This window comes from Mustela lutreola, chromosome 6, assembly GCF_030435805.1.
Source record: "Mustela lutreola isolate mMusLut2 chromosome 6, mMusLut2.pri, whole genome shotgun sequence".
Lineage (NCBI taxonomy): Eukaryota > Metazoa > Chordata > Mammalia > Carnivora > Mustelidae > Mustela > Mustela lutreola.
In genome coordinates this window covers 148550825-148576518 of record NC_081295.1, presented here as the reverse complement: position 1 = coordinate 148576518, position 25694 = coordinate 148550825, and the positions used below count along the sequence as shown (strand labels likewise).

Here is a 25694-nt window from a genome sequence, read left to right as displayed (position 1 = left end):
AAATCTTAACAACAACAACAAAAAGCTAAATTGATTTTCTGGGATATTTACATTAATGAAGATCTATGCAGAGCATTTTCTCAGTGGACTTGAATTATGCAACTGGATTCCAGAATTTTCTGACAGTCATGCCAACTGCAAATGGCTTTATCTGGTATCTAAAAGAAGCTATTCTTCGAGGAAGCTGATGGCACGCTGGATACATTCTTCAAGCCAACCAGAAGGGTTCAGCTGTCTTTCCTAAATGTAATATATCTGACATACGATCAGGGGACAAATCAGAGTGGAAAAAAATAATTTTAACAAGCAGAATTCATCCCAGTATTTAAACAATTAGAATTTTACTTTATTTCAGAATGTTTATAGTTGAAAAAAAAGATATTTACTAAAGCCACATTATTCATATGAACAAAACTTTTATAGCAAAACCTTGGTACATGAGCATTAGTAATCTGAATACTATATGGATATAGAAGATATTTAAAAAACGGAAATGACGTATTCCAAAGGCTGTAGTAGGCACAATATATATGCTTGTATTGGGTCTGCAAGCATTATACTAAAATTCATTACATGTGATCCAATAAGTTGCAGATTTTTCAGCACTATGTACTGAAAAGGTACAAAGGAATATCTTATTTCTCTTATGTTGAAAAAGCAGGTACTCAATACTACAAAATAGGAGCAGCAAGTCAAACCAACAAAGAATTCAGGTTTTGAAAGAAGTATTACAGCTATGGCTTTTTAACATTCATTCGTTTTTTTTGTTGTTGTTGTTTTTTGAGACTGGTTAGAAGTCTGGCAAGTGAAAAAGAAAAGTCTATAATACAACATTAATGACATAATTTACAAGGCATCTGATATTCAACGGGTTCAAAATTGGGAAACAAAGAATTGAGCTTGATCTTCGAGAAAAATTTCGAGGTACTACATACATCTGCTTCCTCCCACCCATGTTTTGGCATAAAAACCTTTCTGCAGAGAAGTAAAAGTTTTCCGTGTGACATGGCAGAAGAATATTTTAAGATAAATCATTAGAATCTACTTTCAGTGTTTAGTAACTATAAAGAAAACAAGTCTTGTAAAGACCAGGTAACTGGATATCGTCCTTGGGATGGAATTTTCTCATGTTTTGTAAAAAATGGGTTGAAATACGTATTCATGCTGATGATGTATCCGTGCTGATAAAGGCGAACATTTGGTAAAAATGAGAAAAAAATGTTAGATTTTTCAGAGCACAACTAGTACTACGTCATATAGAAATTGCCTAAAGGTAAAAATGTACATCTTAGATTCTCAGAGGTTTTATTTTCCAAGTAGCAATTAAACCTAAGTGTCAAATTGAATCATGCAGTATTTTTACCTATCAGCTACCGTGTTAATACTATCAGGGGTACAGAATACTATTTTTACCCCCTTTAAATGTGTAATGCTCACAAGTCATCATGTGGAACTCAAATCACACACAAAGGCAAATCATGAAGACACGTTAAATACTTCGAAATGCCCATGAAGACATGCCAGAAATGATGCCGTTTCTAGAACACAGAATTGTTGGAGGCCAAAACTAAAGCCGTAGGTGTTACTGCCACTTCTAGGTGTTTAATGCTGCCTTTTTTTTTTTTTTTTAAGTTGATGCAGGTCAGGGGGTTCGGTTTCTCTGGAGGTTAGCCCATAATTTCTGCAGGTTCAGTGACCAACTTGGATCCATCCCAGGCTGTCTTGAACTGTTCTGGAACAGGAAATTCTCTCTGGAAAAAATGCAGAAGAACGAATTTACTTAAACAGACAGAGGAAAGGCTGATTTGTATCACATGGTGGACAAAGACATTTTATGGAATCCAAACCTGTGTTGTGGCGAGGTCTTCCGGGTCCCGTGGAGATTTGCATCATTGCGTGTTGGGTCTGTGACTGTCTGCTAGCATCATCATTAAAGCTAGAATCTACTAAGAACCAGGCATTCTAACTATGAGATCTATATGGGCTCCGTTAGTCTATAGCCCCAGAAGCTGGGTGTTCCTGAGATGCCATCTACGGGGCGCAGGTCTGAGAAGTTGAACAGATGGCTGAAGATGGTAATGGCCAGAAGCAGCCAGACTTGAAGCCAGACAGCCTCTCAACCCACTCTCCGCCACATGCAAACTTGCACAGGATCATCTGGGGGAGCCTGTTAAAATGCAGATTCTGATTCCATAGATCTGGGGAAGAGAATGGCAATCTGCATTTCCAACCAGTTCCGAGGGGACACTGAGGCTGCGGATCCCAGTCACACTGACTAGAAAGGCTTTGCTCTGGTGTTCTCTGTAGACTCTCCAATGAACTATGAAAATGTGCTTTGGGTTGTATACCAATGCGTTACCCTGAACCCTACCACTTCATTCCTCCTACTGGAGTAAGACACGCATGAGCATCACAGAGGGAGAGAGAGGGTGGGGGTTGGCGGTGGGGGGGCGAGCCAAAGTAAAAGTAGTTTGGAATCTCTCCAGTCCCCAGAAAGTGGTGCTGCAGTCATTTAAGAAAAGGATCCCCGAGGAAGCTGGGAGGCAGTCCCCTTGGCCCCGGCTTCTGGGCCCTCCTGGGATGTTATGTGCACACAGCACGGCTGAAACCCCAAGTGTCTGATAAGCCGTGTCTCTGCTCCTCCATCAGAGCGACGCCATCTTGCCGTGGAACCCACCCACGAGTACGTATTTTCTTAGATGTGGGATCCACCTGCCTCTTCTGGAAGTAATCAAGGCTTGGTGCTTGCTGTCAAGTACCAGGTAGAGAATGCCCCAGAGTGAAGGTATTTCTTTGACAGCTAACCATACTACAGATAGCCGTTCCCCATCTCTTTTGGCGGTGAAGTAATATGATGACAGTAATATGATGACATTCTTCTCTGGGCGACGGACTTCCTTCAGGATGAGTCCTCCCCACCGCCCACTCCCAGATTACAAGGTCCATGGTAGGACCTCTGCCTGCTCCCTACTAGCTCCCACTAGAAAATGTATCAAGAGGACCATGGGATGAGGGCACAGGATAACCTACTCACGGGGGAAGACTCCTTTTTCAGCATAAAAGCTCGGGTGTTGACCCATACTCCCACCTTCGGTCCGGGGATCTGGAGCTTGGCCCTACAGTGGAATGCCCTGAGAAGCTCTACCGAGCACAGATGCCTGGGACTGCGCCCAGGGAGGCTAGCTGACTTAGTCTGGAATGCTGGTCCAGACCCACGGCTTCTCTCAGCGGATCCAGCTCCCATGTAGCGGAGCCTTCTGCTGGAACAGCTGCAAAGGCCAGGGACCAGCCTAACATTTGGCTCTCCCGTGCAAAGCTGCTCTGTATCAGCTCTAGCTGCTCAGTAATTTTTAGGTAGAGAAGGTGAGAGGGCTCTTCCCAAGCTCGGGGTTAGGTTAAGCAAATAGCTGCGAAGCGTGGCTCAGTGTTGGCAGACTTTTGCTTTTCAGCCTTATGTGATGGATCCTAGGCTGCATCCCGTAGCACGAGGGTAATGCGGAGGAATTTACGGACAGGTGAGAGAACATTCAAGCACGGTTGCTGTCTGTCTAAGGACGTGGATGGTGACTGGGCCACAGGCTGATGGATGTGTCTTCGAAGTCGCTTCCACAGTCAGAATCAGAGGGAATCACCTCTGGGTTTATCTGCACGTCCAAGAAAGGGCAGCGAGTGGGAAGCAACGACTTGCTTCCAGAGAGCCGCAGCTAGCAAGTCCGACACACTGCGTGATGTAGAAGATGGATTCATTTGGACTTCCTTCTCTTTCTTTCTTTCTTTTTTTTTTTTTTTTTGTTTGCTGTTTAAAGATTTTGTTCATTTATTTGCGAGAGAGCGAGAGTAGGAGAGCACAAGTGGAGGGGCAGTAGCAGAGGGAGAGGGAGAAGCAGGCTCCCCACAGGGAAGGGAGCCCAACAGGGGTCTCCATCCCAGGACCCTGGGATCATGACCTGAACCAAAGGCAGACGTTTGACCCGCTGAGCCACCCAGGTGCCCCTGGATTTCCTTTTCAGCATGGGAGAGTATCTGCATGCTTCTCTTAGAAGCTGCTTTGTTGCAGGAGAGGAGGCCCAGAAAACAAGTGGTGGCCGAATGACTTAGGCTGGGGGTCTCAGAAGGGCTGGGTGGCCTGCTAGCGTCGGGATCCTCCAGGAGGCCTATTAAAATACCGATTCCCCAGACCCCACCCGCAGCCTCCTGAATCCAGCCCCTAAGGCACAGACTCTGGGGGTTGGCATTTCCTTGGAGCTTCTCGGCGGGTCCTTCCGCTGAGTTTGAGAACCCCTGACCCAAGTAGACCTACAGAAATAGGTCGACTTACTATCACCCCCTCCCTCGGATTTCTCCCTCATGTTTGCCTCCACCATAGCAAGGGACAATCTTCAGTCCTAAATACCGTGAACTCAGATGCGGGAGGTCCTATCTGACCAAGGCTAGCCCGTGTAGGTCAGTTATGAGGACAATCACAAATCGAATTCCTCTCCTGCCTGCGCATCAACCCACCAACGAAGCTCCCAGGCTTTGAAAAGGTACTTACGTAATCCCCATCCTGAGGAATAAGGACATTCATTTCAGAAGACTTGGCACTCACGATCTCACAGCCCAGCGCATGCTCACTGAGGTAAATGTGGCAGCCTTCCGTCTTATTGATGGAGATGGTTGGCACTTTCCCCATTACCTGAAACAGGCAAAAGGAAAGCCTGGCACCACCATACAGAAAAACAGCACAGTCCGCGGGCTGCCCGTGGCTCTAGGAAGGGTGCGGTCAGTGCTGGAAAGGCTGGTGAGTAGCATCGTCTCCAGGCTGAACCGGTGGGTGTCATTTGGGGACAGAATGAAAGGACCACACAAAGGGATTCTCAAGCCTCAGGGTCTCTTTTCCTGAGACCAAGGGAAGGAATTAATGCGAAAACAGCAGCTAAGTGTTCCGAAAAAGTCTCACAACCCTCTAGTGGATTTGAAACATATATTTGATTTCACGGATAAAAGTAACAAGACGCATTTGCTTTTCTTTGCTGAAAATGTTAGTTCTGACAAATCTATGAATCTTGGGTTAAAACAAATCCTAATACTGTCATTTCAGAGTAAATACATTATTCTGTAATTGAGTAGATTTTTTTTTCTTGAACCTAAATAAGAAACAGTACGGTTCTTTTCATAGAAATCTTTCGCCAGATAAAAATCTCACTCACTGGCTCAATGTGAAGCTTGAATAAGACAATGAGTGTCTAGGTATTTTGAAATGTATTAATTGCAGGAGCCAGAAGTGGGGACTTGGTTCACGCCACTCATTGCATGGATAAACAGGACCATAGACAAATATAGACGCAGACAAAGAATAACCTCCTTTCTATTGTTTACAAATATCTATGTGCTATAAAAATTCGGTCCTGTTTCACATTTCTCTTTGAACAGGTTTCAGACATTCCTCTCTCCCCCAGTCTCTATAGGGGCCGACTGTTCCCCCAATGACCATATTACAACGCTATGATTTTCCTTCTTGTCATGGTAATTGACGTGATAAAGACCTCTCCTCTTTCACCCCAAAGAAAAGGCTGGTTTGCAAACCCAACGGGCAACTCCCGTTGATGGGGCAGATGATGTAAGGAATTCCTTAGGGGGAGCCTAGCCAGATTGCCACACTTCTCTGTTTTCTCCTCTCTCCATAGAAACTGGACACTGAGTTAGAAATGAGCCCCAGGGCCCCCCCCGCCCAAAAAAAAGGCAAAGGTAGTTCAAGGTCAGGTAAGCCCAGGGCTTTGCCATAAATACACGACTACAGTAATAATACATGTAGCTGTATTACAAGAATGTGTCAGCAGTAATGTTTTGCTAATTTCTAGATTTGTTTATCTTAGAGTGAGGAAGAGCATCTACACGCTGCCCAGAGCGGTACGGGGAGCGAGGCAAGAGAAGAGAAAGGATAAACTGCCTTGGGTGATTTGTTCGTGAGGCAGAACGGGGACACGTGAGGCAAGTGCATGACGCTAATACACTTTATTTATATTTATATACTGCTGTGCTATATTAAAAATGCCTCAATACCCCACGGATCTGAAAGTCTGAAAACGCAAGGGCAGATCTTAAAACAATCGCCCTGATAAACGGTGAGAATGGTGTTTTCCACAGCACTTTGGTCAGTGCTGCACGAGACGAGCTTATCTCCACGCTCTTTGCCCCCGGTGGTCTAGAAACACTTTGCGAACAGAACTGGTTTCTTGTCAAGAGAACTGGGCCAAAGAGTATCTTCTCTGCTGAGTGACAGCTGATGTGTGACCTTGCCCAAGCCAATGCTCTAGCATGTGATATGCTTCTAGTTTAGTTAGGGTTTTCAGAAATTTGTTTCTCTATAACAAGCTTTTCTTAGGGGACGCCTAGGTGGCTCAGTTGGGTAAGCGTCTGCCTTCGGCTCAGGTCATGACCCCAGGGTCCTGGGATGGAGTCCTGTGTTGGGCTCCCGGCTCGGCGGGGAGTCTGCTGCTTCCTCTCCCTCTGCTGCTCACCCTGTTTGTGCTTTCTCTCTCTGTGTCAAATAAATAAATACATCTTTTAAAAAAGTGGTTTTCTAAAAATACTTTATTTTTAAGTAACTCGACACTCAATGTGGGGCTCGAACCCACAACGTAATGATCAAAAGTCGCATGCTCCAACGACTGGGCCACCAAGCGCCCCTATTTCTCTATAAAAATTTAAAGAATTTCCGGGGCGCCTAGGTGGCTCAGTTGGTTGGCTCTGGTCATGATCCCGCAGTTCTGGGATCGAGTCCCGCATCGGGCTCCCAGCTCCATGGGGAGTCTGCTTCTCCCTCTGACCTTCTCCTCGTTCACGCTCTCTCTTACTGTCTCTCTCTCAAATAAATAAATAAAATCTTAAAAAAAAAAATTTAAAGAATTTCCATGTTATACTTAGTCTCTTCTCCTCATCATTTGTCCTTTTTTCTGAGGGTAGTTTGCCAAGAACAGAAGAACTGGCCCAAATCATGTGAACTTTGATGCAGGCCCTTTTCCTCCTTTCAATCTTTTAAGTAATTGAGGTAAAATCTGCAAACAATAAAATTCACTTTTTTTTCTTAAAGATTTTATTTATTTATTTGAGAGAGTGAGCAAGAAAGTAGGAGCAGGGGAGGGGCAGAGGCAGAAGCAGGTTCCCTGCTCCGCCGATGAGGAGAGGCTCCATCCCAGGACCCTGGGATCATGACCTGAGCAGAAGGCAGATGCTTAACCGACTGAGCCACCCAGGCGCCCCTACAATTCACTTGTTCTACGTGTACAATTTAATGATACTTAGTAGGTTTACAGTTCTACTCCCCAGATATTCCTAATGCCCACTTACAGTGAATATCTGTCCTCACCCCGAGGGCACTGATTTCTGTTGTGAGCAGCCCTTTTGAAACAATGTATGAAATGTCTTAAACAGGCAATGACATTCACTTGGTTTGAACACCCCAAACCTTGAAAAGTATTCAGTAAAATACCTCTCTCACCTCTGAACCCTGCAGTCAAGTTCCTCTCCCTCTTGGACAGATAACCACGGCATATCCTTCCAGATTGTTTTTATTTATTTATTATTATTTTTTAACCAGATTGTTTTTAGAACACATGCCCATCCTTAAGAAAATGAGGATGTATTTCAAACTTAGAAACACAAGAAATACACCAAATACTTAAACATGTATGTCAAACAGCTTTATCAGAGTTTAACATTTTGGCTTATTGGCCTTTTTTTTTAGGACAATTATCCTACAGCACGGTCAAGTCCTCCCTGTACAATCCGGCACCTCATGCACTCCCTCCTCCTTTCCTAGATGAAACCGCTCTTCTGAATTTTGTGCTGACCATTCACAGCCAGGACTACCCCTGAGTCAAGTGACCTGGAGCCCTCAGAAGTGTAATTTCTTTTTAAGTTTTTATTTAAATTGTAGTTAGTTAACAGACAGCGTGATATTCGTTCGGGTCCTCACAAGTATACTTAACAGGTGTGTATTGTTTTCCATGTTTTCAATCTTTACATAAAGGGACACATTGTCTAGTGCCTGCCGTTCTGTCATCTGTCTTCATTGCTCAGTGCTGCTTTTTGAGATCTACCTATTATTATTCATAGAACTACAGTCATTTTTGTACATAAAACTATAGTTATTTTATCTTATTTATTTCTTTTTTTAGAGCAAGAACATGCAAGTGCCCCGGGGCAGGAGGGGCAGAGGAAGAGGGAGAATCTTTTTTTTTTTTTTTTTTAAGATTTTATTTATTTATTCATGAGAGAGAGAGAGAAAGTGAGGCAGAGGGAGAAGCAGGCTCCTCGCTGAGCAGGGAGCCCCATGCGGGACTCGACCCCAGGACCCCAGGACCATGACCAGAGCGAAGGCAGATGCTTAACCATCTCAGCCACCCAGGAGCCCGGAGAGGGAGAATCCGATGCGGGGCTCGATCTCCCGATCCTGAGCCAAAACTGAGTTGGATGCTTAACCAACTAAGCCACCCAGGTGCCCCTCTTTTTAGATCGCTTTTAAAAATGGTTACATGGTAACTATTTTTGTCTAGAATTTAGAATTTTTAAGTAGACATATCTTTTTGGATAATTTCTGTTACTTCTCAATTTAGAATTATTTTTCCCTCCAGAAATATGATGAATATTTAGAACTGTTTTCTTCTACTTCTGTATAGCTTCATATTTTATACGTCATTCAACTGGTTTTTAATTTTGAATGTGATGTATTTTCATTGAAAAATGCTGACTCCTGGGGCACCTGGATGGATCACATGAGAGTATGTCTAGGATACTTTTCACCTGGCTAAATAAACAGGTGTTCTCACCTTGGTCACAGAATATGATTTCTGTGACTTTGCTGGTGGGGTGGGGGAGATGTTGGTTAAAAATAATGTGAAGTGGGAGAAAGCGCGGATCTTTGATGCAGGAACTTCCAGTATCCAAAAGAGTTCTTCAGAAATTGTGGCCTCATTATTAGGTTTAGGTAAGCTATGCTTCTCCTTGAGAAACTGGACTTCTTCTGATGAGTGACGTCCTTAAAATTTTCAGGCATGATACTCCGGGAGAAGCAGGACTGTCCAATTAGTGAATATATGTGGTTGGCAGAAATGCTAAGTTGGGAGCTGGTATCACGGAACACAAGCTTCATGAGGGTGAGGATGTTTATCTCGTTTGCTTCCTGCTATTTGTAGAGATGAGAGCAGGACCCCGCACATCAGCCGCGTTCAGTAAACATCTGGCAAATGAATGACTGAGGGCGTGCTCTATGCTATGGCTCACATTTTAGGACCTAAAAAGCAGGAGCCCAGGATGGTCTGGTTTCCACCGCGAAGACAATGATATGGTAAAGGCCTGGGTGGGCTTGCTTGGCTACCCTCTCCCAAAGTGGCTCTCTGTCCAGGAGGGGGATTTGGGAAGCAGCGGGAGCAGAACGGTTAGGGGGCAGAGCAATATGCAGATGCGCTGCAGAGAACACAAGCAACTGGAATGGGAAAGCGTCACAGGTCCCCTCAGAGCCTGTGCGGCAAGACCACTGGGAATCTGGGCTGCAGAGGACTGAGACCCCCACCCCCAGCTAACCTTGTGTTTCAGGGCAGGGAACTCGGGGTCAGAGGTGAAGCCAGCCACCCAAGTGCACGTGGTGGGTGAGGACAGAGCCGGGGCTTGCCTGCCCAGTGCATTAACCGGACACACAAACCAACATCTTAACTAGCAGCGAGTGCAATGTAAAATGTCCACTCGAACACACTCTAGTTAAAAGTGACAGCCGTAAAAAGCCCGATGAAACAAGAGGGAGAGATCTGTAAAACCAGAATCCAGTTTTAACCAACGTTATCAGGAAACGGGATCGTAAGGGGTTAATTAACAATACGAAGAGAGGAGCACCCGGCTGACTCAGTGGGTAGAGCATGGGACTCTTGATCTCAGGGTTGTGAGTTTGAGTCTCACGGTGGGTATAGAGATTACTTTTAAAAAATCTTAAAAAAAGAAAAAAAAAACAGTACAAAGAGAGTATAATTAAAGGTGGAAGTTAGAGTTGGCCAAAGGCAGGAGGTCCTTTAGCTTTTGGCATATTGTAAAATCCCACTGGGTTAAATCAAAATTAACTAAAGGAATGCACATTTTTCCCTAGTTTGCAAGTTCAGTTCCAAACCTACTTTCCAGGTTGTTTGGTCTGATTACCTCACTGACTTCAGACAAACTCCTTTTCCTCCTTACCCAGTTAAGATGCTCCCTGAGCAAAGAAAATTCTCTTCAGGATGGTGTTGTTAGGCTGGGAGCATCTCTTAGTATCTGTGTTCATTCATTAGTGGACGCCTCCTGATCACCACCTCCCCAAACATTTATTGGACACCGGCTGTGTGCAGGGGTGCTGTGCCAGTTTCTGTGGCCGTAAAGACGAATTATGTGCTCCTGGAACAGGCATGGTAAACAGCGACAGCGGTGCAAGATAGGATGTGTTGTAAGAGACTGAAGAGAAGGAATTAACACCGTCCAAGAGCGGGCTGGATGACAGACGATGGGAAGGAAGAGGAACTCTCTAGGTGGACATGGCCAGTCCTGTGCAGGCAGCTGGATGGTCTGAATAAAGCTGCAAAGGGGGCATAAGGCAGGGTTGAAAAGGCCACTAATATGGGGACGCCTGGGTGGCTCAGTTGGCTGAGCATCTGACTCTTGGTTTTTGCTCAGGTCATGGTTATCAGGGTCGTGAGATCGAGCCCCGCCTCAGGCTCATGCTCAGCAAACACTCTCTTTAAGATTCTCTCTCTGCCCCTCCCCCAACTCACTTGTGAGGAAATAAATAAATAACAATAAATAAATATAATCTTTGGAAGGAAAGAAAAGGCTCCGTACCTGCATTTGAATATCCTTGGAATTAATCACCTCCACGATGCCTACCACGTTGTCAAACACGAGGCCGAACTTCTTACAGTTGTCTAGGAGAAACAAAACAAAGCAAAGCTCCATTCAACGCCCACAGGATGTTTATGCAAAGCGACCACAGTGACCAGAGGGGGCCCACAGTGACCACCCGTGCCCCCCCCCGCCCCCCCACTCACTGCCATACCGATTGTAATGGAGTTGATTTTTCCTTTTATCCGCAGAGTGGACTTGTTGCATTTGAAAATGTAAGCCACGTGTTTCAGTTCCGTCTCTGAAATCACCAGGTCATTCCTGTCCTCTTGGTACTCCTAAAATGAAAACACATGCACATACGGAATCTAAGGACGTACAGACGGATCGGGTCCCTGACAAGCTGAAATTACCATGTGGTTCAACAGTCATTACAGCTTTCTGACATGTTCTTTCCAAATCACTTTCCCCCCCCCCCTTTTTTTTTTTTAACAGAGCAAACCTAGGTCTTCCTCTGTTATTGTAATGATGGGGATGGATGGAACCACGGCCTAGAAAGGGGTCAGGGTCTGTCTGTAAACAATCAAATATCAGGCACCCGGGCTGGTGGTGGTGGTGGGGGGAAGGTGGGACCTTTCCGTTCAGTCTCTACGCTGAATCTGGACTTCACGCTGCAGCTTCAAAAACGAGCTGGGCAAACGGGCTGGAATGATGTTGGTGTAAGCCTGTGTGTACTGTCACTGCACTGGGGACTCTGGCCCTCCAACTTCGGGGAAGCTCCCCAGCCTGGCAGGAGGCACCAGCTTTCATGCACATTTGAAGGGTCTCGGTCCTGTTCGCACAAAGGTTGGAAGTGCTGGGTGGCGCGGTAGGTTCTGTTCTTTCTTTGTCAGCGGGACAGACGTCCTCCAACCAGAATGGGGCACAGGTTAGAAGTTGATGGAAAGAGTGGTCAAGGAGAGACAGAAATAGAAAGGTGGGTGCCGGGCTGAGGTGAGGAAGGAACAGGGAGCGGTTACTTGAGGGCCATAAGGGTCCCGTTTTCTAAGATGGCAGGAGTTCTCCGGCCGGACGGGCTGATGGCCCCACAGCCATGTCAATGCACTTCATGTCCAAGGTCATTAGATACACTTAGATGTTAAGATGGAAAATTATACGTTTTGTGATTTTACCACAACTTAAAAAGTAATTTAAAAACACTGCGGAAAACAATGTACAAAAAATAAGCAAAATACACCAAAAACAAGTCGATGGAAGCTTTCAGACATGCCCTGGTTTCTACTGTAGTCGGTGGCTTGCGTCTTTGTCGCGTCTCTCAGAAACCCCTAAGACCTCAGTCAACGGTTCAGCCTCGGTAACGCTTCTACCTTAGTCCACGGTTTAGCAACGGTCCTGTGCCGGGAGCACGTCGGGAATAAAGAAGAAAGGGCTTCACTCACTACTCTCCATTTCTTTCCTTCCAACTCGAACACAGGAGCATGCTTCTGAGAAGAATGGGAGTGGGGGGTCCTGGGGCCTGGAGCGTGGCTTTTGGTAGGAGATGGAGTTTGTCCTCCTTGAGCCCGTAGACTGGGATTTTTGTACGTCTTCTGGTCATCTGTGACGTGCCGGAGCCCTGGGAAGGTAACACACAGTCACGTGTCTTTGTGTTTTATGCAAAGGGAAATGCTCCTCACTCCTTAGATCAATGTGATGCAAAGAGCACAAGGAATTTTGATAATTTCCTAAGAGTCTAGTGTTCTCTCAAGGTTAATGACAGGCAGAGTCTAAGACCTTATAAACATAGTATTCATTAGAAGCTCTGCAAACACTTTTTTAAATTGGAGGAACCTCTTCTTTAAGGAGATGACAGATAAAAATCCTACAAAAAGCAAAGCACATGGACAAAAGGGATGACATGATTTACTACTTTTCTCATGGCTAAATCATTCCCCAGGCATAACCTGCAAGGATACAGCATCCCAGCTAGTATGTCAGAGTACGGAATTGACTTTAGGGTTATGAATCCATTCTCTTACTTTGCAGATAAGGGAACAGCCCAGCCAATTGGAGCCAGAGAAAAATTTAGAATTTGGTGCTCTTAGCTCCTAGCCCAGTGCACAAGGACAACTGTAAAATAGCTCCTATTACCTGTCTAAAGCAAAAATGCATTTGTATAAACCTTATTGTATAGAATGCATATACATCCTGACATATTTTAAATGTTGTATGATTTAAAACAAAACTGTTCATGGTGAGAACAGAAGTACTTTAGTGATAGAATTATTTGGCAAGCCTGTACACTGCCTGAGGACAGAGATGTGATTGACATTTTATTTCACTTCATCTTTTTATTTCATTTTATTTTTTTATTTCACTTCATCTTAATGCCTTGGTTGTAGATGGGGCTGGAGCGTTGGAGGCTTAAGTGGTGATGCAGTGCAGTGGTCCACTTAGAACCCAGAGTCTCTGAGTTTTTCTTTCTGGTCCATGCAACAGCCCACTGAGCCCATCTGCCTCAAGGTGAAGAAGGCTGCAGGCTTCTGCTTTCCCAGCAGCAGCTCCCTGTGTGTTGGGACCGGGATGGAATGATGCATAATGGGCTCTGGGGATCTGTGTGCCTGGAGCCAGAGGGAGACAGCATCAAGGTCCAGTTTTCTCACCTTTTGTAATTCCTTCTCCTTGGTTAAGCTGAGCGAATAGAGCAGAGCGTGAAGGGGAGGGCTCCTCTCTTTTGCCTTCATTCTCAAAGAGTGGCGGTGGCCCGGGGGGAGGTGGAGGAGGAGGGGGTGGAGGAAGGCCAGGCCCAGGGGAGAGGACTGACAATGTGGATGCTGTCGAGGCCACTGGACCCTGCGGGAAGAGAGAAAAAGGGAAGCATTGCCTTCAGACTGATGCCCTCACTTGAGCTGGGATTTTGCTAACGTCACTCAGAACCTGTTACCGGTGAGGAAACAGGGTTCAACATTCACAAACGGGCACTGAGGGGGCACATCTGTGCATCCTGGGTCTGTTTGGGAGCTCTGGGACCGAGGTGGGGATCTACCCTGGGAGTGGAGATGACTGACAGGTACAGCCCTGTTGGTGGAAATGGGGTTCATGCCGCCAACGCAGGGGCAAGCCAAGCCTCATTCCCAGGGTCATGTCCAAAGCTCAGGACGTGAAACAAACCAGCCTTAGCCAGTTTAGAATTGTAAGAAAAATGTAGTCCAACTGACAAGAGGATCTGACTTTCTGGGCCACTGGGAACTGCAAACACCAATGAGAGAGAGAGAGTCGTGGAAAATACTCAGTGGTTATTAGGTGTTTTTGAAACCTTTTGGAGCAGCCTAAGAAAGAGATACTCCAACTCTTCCTCTGGAGCTCATTTTTTAATGCCTCGAACTGATCTTCAAGGAAGGGCGTTGTATGACCTGGACACCCATCAGATCTGAAGGTGATCAGCGTCGAGGACCCACCTGATGGCTTCATTCATCTGATGCTGACAGTGAACTGACTAGAACCCAAATCCTTTCTGAGCAAGAGCTATGCTTACTCTCAGTTTTGCTGCTGTGTGAAATTCAAATTTTTAAAAAATATATTTAATTATTTTAGAGAGAGAGAGAGGGAGAGCATGAGCAGGGGAAGGAGCAGAGGGAGATAATCTCCAGCAGACTCCCTGCGGAGCAGGGAGCCCGACACGGGTGCTAGTTGGGCTCGGTCCCACGACCCTGAGATCACGACCTGAGCCCAAACCAAGATGCTTGACCGACTGAGCCAGCCAGGTGTCCCATGAAATTCAAATACTGTTTTCAGTAGGAAGTTTTAATAAAGCCTACATGACAGTAAAAGGTGCTAGACAATAGAGGAACTTAAAACTAGTAGGATAGAAGCACACGTATGCCACAAACTTGGGTGAAACAGCATTTATTTTACAACTTGAAGTAGAACAGTAGACCTAGGATAAGGAATTATAAGTTAGATCAAGTAAAAAATGGTCAGGAAAATTAGGGGCACCTGGGAGGCTCAGTTGGTTAAGTGTCTGACTTAAAAAAAAATTTTTTTTTTGAGATTTTATTTATTTATTTGATGAAGAGAGAGATCACAAGTAGGCAGAGAGAGAGGGGGAAGCAGGCTCCCCACTGAGCAGAGAACCCAATGCGGGGCTCAATCCCAGGACCTTGAGATCATGACCTGAGTCGAAGACAGAGGCTTAACCCACTGAGCCACGCAGGCTCCTCCAAGTGTCCGACTCTTGGTTTCGGCTAAGGTCATGATCTCAGGGTTGTGAGATCGAGTCCCACGTCAGGCTCTGTGCTCAGGAGGAAGTCTGCTTGTGTGCTCTCTCTCTCTCTCTCTCCCTCTCTCAAATAAATACAAATCTTTCAACAAAAGTCAGGAAAGCTGAAAAAATTCAGAGTGACGGAAATGTGGTTTAGGTTCATATATTTCCAATACCAAGTACAAAATATAAAACATGTAAGTGCTAAATATTAACAAAGATGGCATATTCTTAATTTGAATGAGCAACTCAGTGTTTCAAAGTATCAATATCAGGAGGTTTTAATCTATAGTAGTTTCCAGTTCAAATAAAAAAAAGTGCTATTTTCAAAGGACTTCTTTAATCCTTATTACGTGTAGAATTACTCGTATTAAAGATAAAAGATTCTTCTCTCCTTCAGAATGCACGTCTTAAAAATGGAGTAGGCTGGAGGTCTTGTCTCCTGAAGCGATAATTTGTGATGTTTTCTTGTTTCTAAGAAGATTAGCCTCAGCCTGACTCCAATAGGATCCTTGGGTCATGCAGAGAACCACTACCCAATTCCTGAGACTGGCCAATTTTTTTTTTTTTTTTCAAAGTCTCTTAAATGTTCACTGTTATGTCGCTGGGGTGAAATCTGAGAATTTGCTCTGAATCATGAACAGCGTACAATCTAAGTTTTGCACACCAAATGTGTTCTGGTGCTCCGTTCCAGATGCTAGGAGCCCCCAAATATCACTTTTACCCCTAAACACGTAATACAGGGAGTGAAAGGCCAGGCCCTCTCCTCACATCTGAAGCACCACAGCTTTCTAGTCCTCCTATTTTGAGGAAAGGAGAGAGCATACTGGCTTCTACATCTTAGAATGATTGGGATGGTGCCCTGTTCTCAGAATTCAGTCTCCTTCCCAGAGCCATTAGGGGACACTGAAACCAACACGCCCCATATTCAACTTTCTGGAACTTCGATACCTTCAGAGGGCTGACCCGGGGAACCAAACAAAGGATTTACTACAACAATGGTTGGATATAAAAGCCAAAACCGAAGAGAACTCAGGAGCAGCTGAAACTCTCCACTGATTCTTCGTAGCTTCTGGCACATTCCTGCTGCCCGCCCAGTGAGGGCACAGAACGAGGCTTAACAGTGAGTGCTCAGCCCCTCACTGCAGACAGCATCCTCAAAAGCAAACGGGTTCGCCCTCGCCTTGACAGGGCTCCGGGGGCTGTCCCTTGCAGTGCAACCTGTCTTTGCCTCTTGCTCCTCTCCTCCTCGCTCCCTGGATGTCCCAGAACAGGGAACCAGAGACTTCTGCACCCTCCCGAGGGCCAGCCACACCCACTGGAATCACAGCCCAGCACGGATCTTCAGGCGTCCCAAGTGGAAAGAGAGGGAAGATGGTCGGGGAAGGGAAGGGAGCCAGGAACTCTGCAAAGTCTAGTGTGTGCCAAGTGCTGACTGTTTCCGTTCATTTAACAGATATAGGACATAGGACAGGCTCTATGCCAGAGGTTCCCAAACCTGTGGGAACATTAGAATCATTGAGGGGATCTGTTAGAAATTTGAAAGCCCAGCCCTCATCCCAGAAACACGCTCTGGGAAGGTGCGACACGGGCATGTCTATCGTTTGAAGCTCCCGAGGCGATTCCAATAGGCAGTCAAGTGTGGGAAGAATCATTCCAGGCTACCTGCTGAGATTAATCTTAGTCCTCATAATAATATTACTAGGACTGTCTTGAAATCCCTATTTAACTGAAGACAAAGCAGGAAATGAGGAAGACTGACCCAACAGTAAAAGGCCAGTAGACGGCAGAGACAGAATTCGAGCACATATCTGCTTGATTCCAAAGTCTTCTTCAGCAAAATCCTGTATATTATTTTCAGGATTAAAGAAAAAAGTCAATAGTGTAATTTAAGAACCAGAGACATAGGCTACCTCAGCACATATGTAGTGTGTTGCTCTTGGGGCTTTGGCTCGAAGACACATAACGGAAGTATGGGGGGTGTTGTTGTAACTGGGTTAATTTTTATCTCCACTATGCCTTGCTCTGGAAGCCTTGGGTGTTGAACCCCACATCTCAGCATCAAGTCATTCTTGGTACGGGTTTGTTGTGACTCTATGCCGTTGGTTCGAGAAACTGGCCTCTTGCCTTATTCATCTTTCCCGAGTACCTGGTTCCATTAATGGGGCATCTGCACCCAAGTGTTGGTTCCTTGCCTAATGGTCAAGTTTTTCTGGCATGGGGACCTGACCTCTCTCTCTGCTCTTCCCCCCACTCGCTCACTCTCCCTCTAAAATAAATAAAATCTTAAAAAAAAATACTATTTTGATATGTTGATGAACCAAGTCTCAAATAACTTAGAGCCCCAGACTGGAAACAAATGAAAACACATTTTACTAAAGTCATTGTTAAAAATGACCTGCAACTTTAAAAAAAAAAAAAAAAAAGAAAGAAAAGCAGCATATTTATGACTTTAAAGGGCCACATTCAAGGTGCAAAAGTTCGCTTCTGTTGCAGCAGGAGCACAGCACAAAACCTAGAAATGCTGGTTTTTGAGAGCTATTAAGATTAATTTTGAGAGCAGATGTTTGATTTATACTTTTTTGGGGGGGGATGGACAATGGCTATCTGTGAATCTCTTCCTCTAAATTAATTTCAACTGTCCTGGGAACAGCTGCTTCCTCTGATTTTAAATATACAAACTATAAAATAATGAAACCATTGTATACAGCATGTGGAAGGCTTGTAATGTTTTGGATATATATGCCATATATATAACATGCAATACAGTTATGAACTAATATACACTGCATTTTTTTCATTAAATGTTACTTGAAATTAGCTACTAATCATTTTATTACTTTAGAATTTAGATTTTATTCTGCAGAAGAAACTACTTCTGGTTCTTAAATGAAACCTCCTTATTGTTTTGCTGGTGGCAATTACGATGTCATTAACAACCCATTTTTATCCCCAATGGCAAACCATTGCCCTAGTGATCTAGTTAGTTAGGTTACAGTCTAGCTTTGGATCTAAATAATTTACAAAAAAGATTCCACTCCGATTATCCATTTTGCTAAATTTGTAGAAAGTGGGTCTAATGGGGGTACTTTTAGACAGAGGTTTTCTATCTTTGTGAAAAATTAGGCAAAAAAGTGAAACATAGCTGCTTAAGTAAAAAAAAAAAAAAAAAAAAAAAAAACAAACAAACTACCAACATCGTCTCTGTTTGTCTATCTCTTGGCCCTAAGTTTTCCATCTAAGATTTCTCTGCTTCATAATTGATTTGTTTGGGGACGCCCGGGTGGCTCAGTTGGTTAGGAATCTGCCTTCGGCTCAGGTCATGATCTCAGGGTCCTGGGATTGAGTCCAGCATTGGGCTCCCTGCTCAGCAAGGAGTCTCTCTCCCTCTGCCCCTCCCCCTACTCATGTGTTCTCTCTCTCTCTCATATAAATAAATAAAACTAAAATAAAATTAATAATCCATATTAATAAAAATAAAATTAATAATCCGTATTAAATAACGGATTTGGAAATCTTCAAATCTTACACTTTAAATTCCAAGCTTTTTCAAAGCCAACAATAATAGTAGCAGATGGTTTGGTCTCCATAGAACCTAACTCTGTAACGGATAGATTGAAAGTGAATTAGGCTGAGTAGCCTCATCGGTCAGTCCACTCAGCGCACGTTTCCCGAGTGCCTCCTTGCAAGGAACTGGGTATACGGTGAAGTCAGCATGCACCCTGTTATTAAGAAACACGTAATCTAGCAGGGGTGTCACATGCACAAGTAAGTCATCACAGACGACGCAGCTGGATGCGGGCCATGCGTAACAGGAACTGGGGCGTGAAAGGCACAAGCGAGGGCATGACCGACTCTCCCCAGGACAGTGCAGTTACGGGAGCCAGAGAAGGGCTGTTGTGGCCTATACCTGGGCTGCACCATCCCATGTGTGGGAGAGGATGGGTTCCTATAAAGAGAGATGCCGAGGGAGAAACACACATGCAGGTAACATTAAAGTGGATAACATCCACCTTTAAGAACAGGTCAGCCAACCTACATTTTGGCCCGTGTTTTTATCAGTTTTTAAAAAAGCAGAGACTAAGAAAATAAAAATACCACACAACAGACTCTTGGAACCAGTGGACTATGTCCCATACAACACAGTTTCTGCTACAATGTCTCCTCTATGAAACTAGCTTAGTGATTGTAATAATCTGACCCGCCTGTCTGGCCAAGTATTTGTGAAGATCACAGATAAAGCTACAAAATGAAACATCTGCCATGCAGTGGTACTATTTATGCCCCCCCCCCATCCCTTGCCAGCCATCCTTTCTTTATGGTCCCCACCCCAGGTCCCCTTCACACTTACACACAGCTGCCTTCTGATTCTGGATCAGATTCTTTCTCTAGCTGCCCTCCTTGGAGCCAATCTGACCCATCCATCCCCTGGTTTATAGTTAGTGACCTCTAGGTAGCAGTGACAAGGTACATGTGCCTAATTACACATTTCAGCAGCAGTTTAAAAATCGCAAAGCCATTTTAGTCACAAATACGCTTACATTAACGTGCCACAGTTGCGGGAATTCTAATTGTTTTACAACTGAAATTCTTGTTCAAATGCTGTTTGTTAATTTCCTAATATAGCATCTAAAATTCAAAGGTGATGGGGTGACTGTGTGGCTCAGTCGGTTAAACATCTGGTCATGACCTTGAAGTTCTGGGATGGAGCCATGTTGGGCTCCCTGCTCAGGGGGGAGTCTGCTTCTCCCTTTGCTCCTCCTTCATCCCCCTGCTTGTGCCTTGCTCTCTCTCTCTCTCTCTCTCAAATAAATAAGATCTTTTAAAAACTTTTTTTAAAGATTTTATTTATTTGACACAGAGAGAGAAATCACAAGTAGGCAGAGAGGCAGGCAGAGAGAGAGGAGGAAGCAGGCTCCCCGCTGAGCAGAGAGCCCGATGCGGGGCTCGATCCCAGGACCCTGGGATCATGACCTGAGCCGAAGGCAGAGGCTTTAACCCACTGAGCCACCCAGGTGCCCCAAATAAATAAGATCTTAACAGAATAAAACAAAATAAAATTAGATACGAGGGTGAAGAGCCACTCCTATACCACGATAGGAGGGAGGGGTTAAATGAAGGAAATACCAGTTTGAGAACTAAAGACTTTCTATACACATGACCAACTGTTCTTGTTGCAAAAAAAAAAAAAAAATACTTCACAAATTCATGATTTAGGGCTTGTTTATATTTTAGAATCAAAACTAATTTCTTTCTATTTTTTGCAAGATGTACTTTGATCAAGAACTTAGTGAATTGATACATTTCCAAATTTGTCAATTTCTATACGTGCTTGTGAATTTTACTTTCATATTTATATCACGCTTTCATTGGCAGACAACTATAATCAAGAAAAAAGATTGCACATAAACTAACAGATGATCATCCTGCACAACATAAGTAGAAGCCAAAGGGAATTATGACTTTCGCCTCTATTTTCTTATTTTTATCACTTCCTATAATTCTGAGACTTCTTCTGCCAATGAAAACAAAGTTTCTGGGGGCCCTTCCAAAAAACAGTTAAAAATATTACAATGAAGTGCTGTATAATATTTTAGGCATATGTTTATTAATAATTTTTTAAAAAGTCAATTTTGGGACTATTTCCTATTTCATTTTTGGTAACAGAACACTACTTGAATTTTAGGGATGAAATACAAAGATGGTCCCACAATTTTAAAGGAAATGTGGGGCCTGTTTTGATCACTTTTCTGCAGAGGCAAGGTTCCAAACACCCTCATCTCAAGAAGCACAAGAAGGGTCATGAAGATACATCGCATGGTTTCGTCAATGACGTCTGATGGTCTCTGTCTTGCCCACCCTTCCCGCCTCACGTGACCTCTCATCATTCCTTTGACGACCTGGAGGGATGTGAGCTATGGAAGCCGATGAAGAAGAAACAGAACAGAAGAAAGTCCCTTCAGAGGAGGAGTAACAGGGTTAAGTTGGAACACAGCCTGGGAATAACATGCACAGTCTATATTAGTTTGTGGAAACCAGTAACTTACGGTGTTTATGCCTGTTGTACTCCTAACTTATGTATCCGGATGTGGCCCTTCAAAAAGGTGATGATTTCTGCTTTACACGTGCCAAGCAGAAATGCTTTAGTGAAAGCAGACCAAGCCTTCGGAGCAGCAGAGTCTAGAAGGATCTATTGAGCACCATCTAATTTGCGCAACTGATGCAGCTATTTTGCACAAATTGTCTTGGTAAGTAGCCTTAATTATTAGTTTGCCCTTGCTTTGCTACTGCTATCTGGAACAAATCTGGCATTTCCAGATTGTCTTGTCTTCTTGTTTGCCAGCACTGGCAGCTTGAAAATATAATTTCTCATCAAACAAAAAAAAAAAAAAAGGAAAGATAAATTTTCCATGGGAAAATTTTCCAGAGTTAAAGATAGCAGAGTATACCCATCAAAGAGGCAAACTATAGATAGCCAATAGTTATAGGAAGACTGAGAGTGACATGTGGCTTGAATTATCTGTTCAACTATTTCATTTGGCCAGAAAAATCCTAGGTCTGAACTCTCATCAAATTAAAGTGTTTGCTTTTCTTTCAGATGTTAGGGTCTTGATGAAATGATAATATTTCTTGTAACTTCATATATTCCTTAAATTTCTTAAATTTATATAAATTTCTTATATTTCTATATCAAGCCTATAGTATATGCTTGGTAAATGATGGGGTGAAGGAAATAACAGTTGTTAGAAAGATGATTGACGTTTGGCTCTATGAAAGAGTTTTTTGTTTTTTTTTTTTAAAAAGAAGCTTTAGCATCTCCTGAACTTTATTGTTGAAACACACGAAGAGTAGCTTTTGTCTCAACTGCAGGCTCCAAAATTCACAGGGAAGTTTAATTGGTGCTCAAGTCTGGGAAGAGGTCTGTGGGGAGCTCAGCTTGCATCATGAGATGCAACCCAGCCCAGTGGACTGTGGTCTGGGCGGGGCTCTGTGCTACATTTGCTACATTCCGGGCAGGGTTTGTCCTACCTGCACCTTCCTCCCTTCCCTTAAGAAATCCTTCTGGCTTCATCTAATATTAGCGTGCATTTATTGAGTTTACACCAGCTGGGAATTAGTGGCGAGCAGGTGGCAAGGGACAGGTGCAGGGGAGGCGTTTGGGACCAATAGTCTGCTGCCTGTTATAAAATGCATTGTCCATTTTGGTTACCACCCTTGGAGAGAAGGAACAGAGTCTGTGGCTAATGGAGTAACATGCACAAGGAACAGAGTCTGTGGCTAATGGAGTAACATGCTGGGAATTTCATCCTGAAGGACTGTGATTACAAATTAATGTGTTCAATGTAGCCAATGCCACCTGGCATGGCGTTTAAGGTCCCGTACCAGTCCCTACTGCAGATTCCAGGCTGAATCAGGGCGGGGTGGGAGGGTGGGAGGGTGGGAGTGTGGGGGTGGGTAGAAAGCCCTGCTTTCATGAGCTCCTGGCCCCGGAAAAGAGGGGAAAGAGAGAAGCACTTCGGTGTTCCCAGACGGCAGGCTCTCAGCTCTCAGCCTTTGTGTCTTTGCTCAGGCTGTGCCTTTGTTTGGAAGACTTCCCCAATTTACAGTCTGGAAAACCCTTGCCTATCCTTCAAGGCTCACCTCAAACGTCTCCTCTTTTTCGTAGGTTTTTCTCTCCCAAGTGCAGATTTCCTCTTTCTCTATTGCGAGCCCCCGTTAGGAACCCCTGTGTTAGGGTTGTTCCTGGTATACGGCAGTTATCTGCCAATCTGTCAGTGAGTTCAGATTTGGTCATGAGCCTGAGCACAGGAGAGCCACTCATTCTTCATCTGCAGGTCCCCGGTAATGTGGCCCAGTGCCTGAAACATGGCAGGTGCTTCATAAATATTTACTGAAGTGAATAAGGAACTGCTTCACAACGCGGAAAGTGCTAGGCATCATAAAAGCAGCACAAATTTTAAGGGGTGCTGTGGAGGTTCTGTGGGGCAAAGGGGAACTTCCAGCTTGGGACACAAGCAGAGGAGACGGGAGAGGATCTTGGAGAGACCATTTGAAATAGGCTTTGAAGGTTGGCTGGACTGGATTTGGCACAAGGAAGCAAGAGGAAGGGGGAGCGGACACGAGCCTTGTCATTACAACAACTATTTGCAACTTGAGTGTTAGTTAGCATCATGCAAGAATTTACAGACCCACGTGAGTGATGTCTTTCTAAGCATTACCTCCTTTTTTTTTTTTTTTTTTAAGATTTTATTTATTTATTTCAGAAATAGCAAGCGAGTGAGCAAGTCAGGGGGAGGAGCAGAGGGGGAGAGAATGAGAAGCTGAAGCAGACTCCAGCTCAGGATGAGGCCAGACGTGGGGCTCGATCCCACCATCGTGAGATCATGACCTGAGCCCAAACCAAGAGTCATATGCTTCCCCCACGGGGTCACCCAGGCGCCCCTGTAGGCATTACCTTCTTATGTGGCACATTTGTTTAATCAAACTACCACTGCTTGAAACTATCTTTGAAGATTGCCTTCAGATCTATTTACAAAAACATACAAACCAAGCAATCACTCATGCTCTATACTCTGTTCCTTTTGATTGAAAAGAGTATTACTTGAATTAATCCCCCCCCCCCCCAAAAAAAAGGGTCTTAATGGCTTTTGGCCATTTGAAAAGATAAAATTCACTTTTTTTTTTTTTTTTTTAAGATTTTATTTATTTGTCAGAGAGAGAGAGGGAGAGAGCGAGCACAGGCAGACAGAATGGCAGGCAGAGGCAGAGGGAGAAGCAGGCTCCTCGACAAGCAAGGAGCCTGATGTGGGACTCGATCCCAGGACGCTGGGATCATGACCTGAGCTGAAGGCAGCTGCTTAACCAACTGAGCCACCCAGGCGTCCCGATAAAATTCACTTTTAAAGAAGGAGGATTTGCTATCATTTAATACCCTAAAAGAGGTGGGCTGAAGGAAGGCTTTACTGGCTCTTGCCCTGGCCGGGAAGGACAGGGAGATAGACAAAAAAAAATACAACCACGGTCATGATTAATGCGGGGGCCGGTCTCAGGAAGTGGACAAGTCCCCCCGGGGGAACGATGAGGGCTGAACTTGGACCCAGAGGAGCAGCTCCTCAGCGATGAATGTGAGCCCCGGGGTACCCAGCGTTGTTCAGCTCTAGGCTGGAGTGACAGCTGAGCTCACTCAACACCTCCTCTGGTTCAGGCACCCCCGGTTCTGTTCTGGGGAGCACCTCTGCCTGCAAGCCTAAACCACCACCTTCTCATTTTCCTAAGAGTTGCTGCAGGAGAGGGTAAGGAACAGGACATTGTCAGTTGCACCACTGCCTTCAACGTTACACACAAAAGAATTTTAAAAGCACACACCTTAATTAAAATATTCCCTAGGCGATGTTTTAAATAAATTAGGAAGGTGTATTAACTTGCTAGCCCTCAGGTTAAGAGAGTTCAAAGTTCTTGTTGAGAAAAAGTGCTAGTAAATAAAATAACCTTTTAAAATTTTAATTAATTAATTAATTAATTAATTTGACAGAGAGAGAGAGCACAGGCAGGGGGAGCGGCAGGGGGAGAGGGAGAAGCAGGCTCTCTGCTGAGAAGGGAGCCCCATGTGGGTTTTGATTCCAAGACCCAAGGATCAAGATCTGAATTAAAGGCAGATGCTTAACTCAGTGAATCACCCAGGCACCCCTAAAATAATCTTGATTGTTAAGGTTGGCACTTTTAAAAGCTATTACTCTTTTGATTTAGGAAGGGAAAAATTTAAAAACTCTAAAAAATTTACATATTTTTATTAACCACTAATAAAACTCAGGTATTTGACATAATAAACATGGTTTTAAATATAAAACATGTAGAGTGTTATAGTGTAGCTAACTCTGAACCACTGTGTATGAAATTGTAGATATTTATTTATCTATTTTATTTTTTTATTTAAATAGGCTCCATACCCAGCGTGGAGACCAATATGGGGCTTGATCTCATGAGCCTGAGATCAACTCCTGAGCTGAGATCAAGAGTTGGACACTTACCTGAGCTGCCCAGGTGCTCCTGTAGATGTTTATTTTTGACCTATACTTACTCCACCGAAGATATAGCTCGAGTACAAATAAAATCCTCAAATAATCCCCAAGCTTCAAAAGGCAGAAATCCAAGTTAGAAGCAATAATTCATCCAATCAGACAACTGATCTACAAATGATCCAGAGTTCATAACACAAAGTCAAGCATACTCCTTCCTTCTATGAAACTGCAGCTACCTCCAACCCCCAGCAGCTGTTTTCTAGAGATCCTTGATTCACTGCCGTGTTCTCGAGGATAGCCAAGATACGGAAGCAACCTGACTGTTCACTGGTAGACAAATGGATGAGGAATGTGTGGTACACACACACACACACACACACACACACACAGAGGAATATCACTGAGCCATAAAAAAATGAGAGTTTACCATTTGTGACAATATGGATGGACCTAGATGGTATTTAACTAAATGAAGTAAGTCAGACAGAGAAAGAAAAATGCCATATGATCTCACTTACATGTGGAATCTAAGGAACAAACCAAAAGAAACAGATTCATAAATACAGAAAACAATAAATAAAAAAATAAAATAAAAT

The 25694-nt window shown here is 44.2% G+C and overlaps 1 protein-coding gene across 2 annotated transcripts in view; it reads right to left on the bottom strand.

Moving 5' to 3' along the window:
- Positions 1 to 324: 324 nt before the first annotated feature.
- The window catches only part of CAP2 (cyclase associated actin cytoskeleton regulatory protein 2), a 132728-nt gene continuing 107358 nt past the window's right edge, over positions 325 to 25694 (bottom strand). For both annotated transcript variants that reach the window (XM_059179417.1, XM_059179416.1), the window contains exons 8-13: positions 13482 to 13671; positions 12279 to 12454; positions 11054 to 11177; positions 10840 to 10922; positions 4535 to 4675; positions 325 to 1751 (exon numbers count right to left, since the gene is read on the bottom strand). In XM_059179417.1, the coding sequence (XP_059035400.1) occupies positions 1668 to 1751; positions 4535 to 4675; positions 10840 to 10922; positions 11054 to 11177; positions 12279 to 12454; positions 13482 to 13671 (798 nt within the window). In that variant the 3' untranslated portion in view covers positions 325 to 1667. The remainder of the gene's footprint in view (positions 1752 to 4534; positions 4676 to 10839; positions 10923 to 11053; positions 11178 to 12278; positions 12455 to 13481; positions 13672 to 25694) is intronic.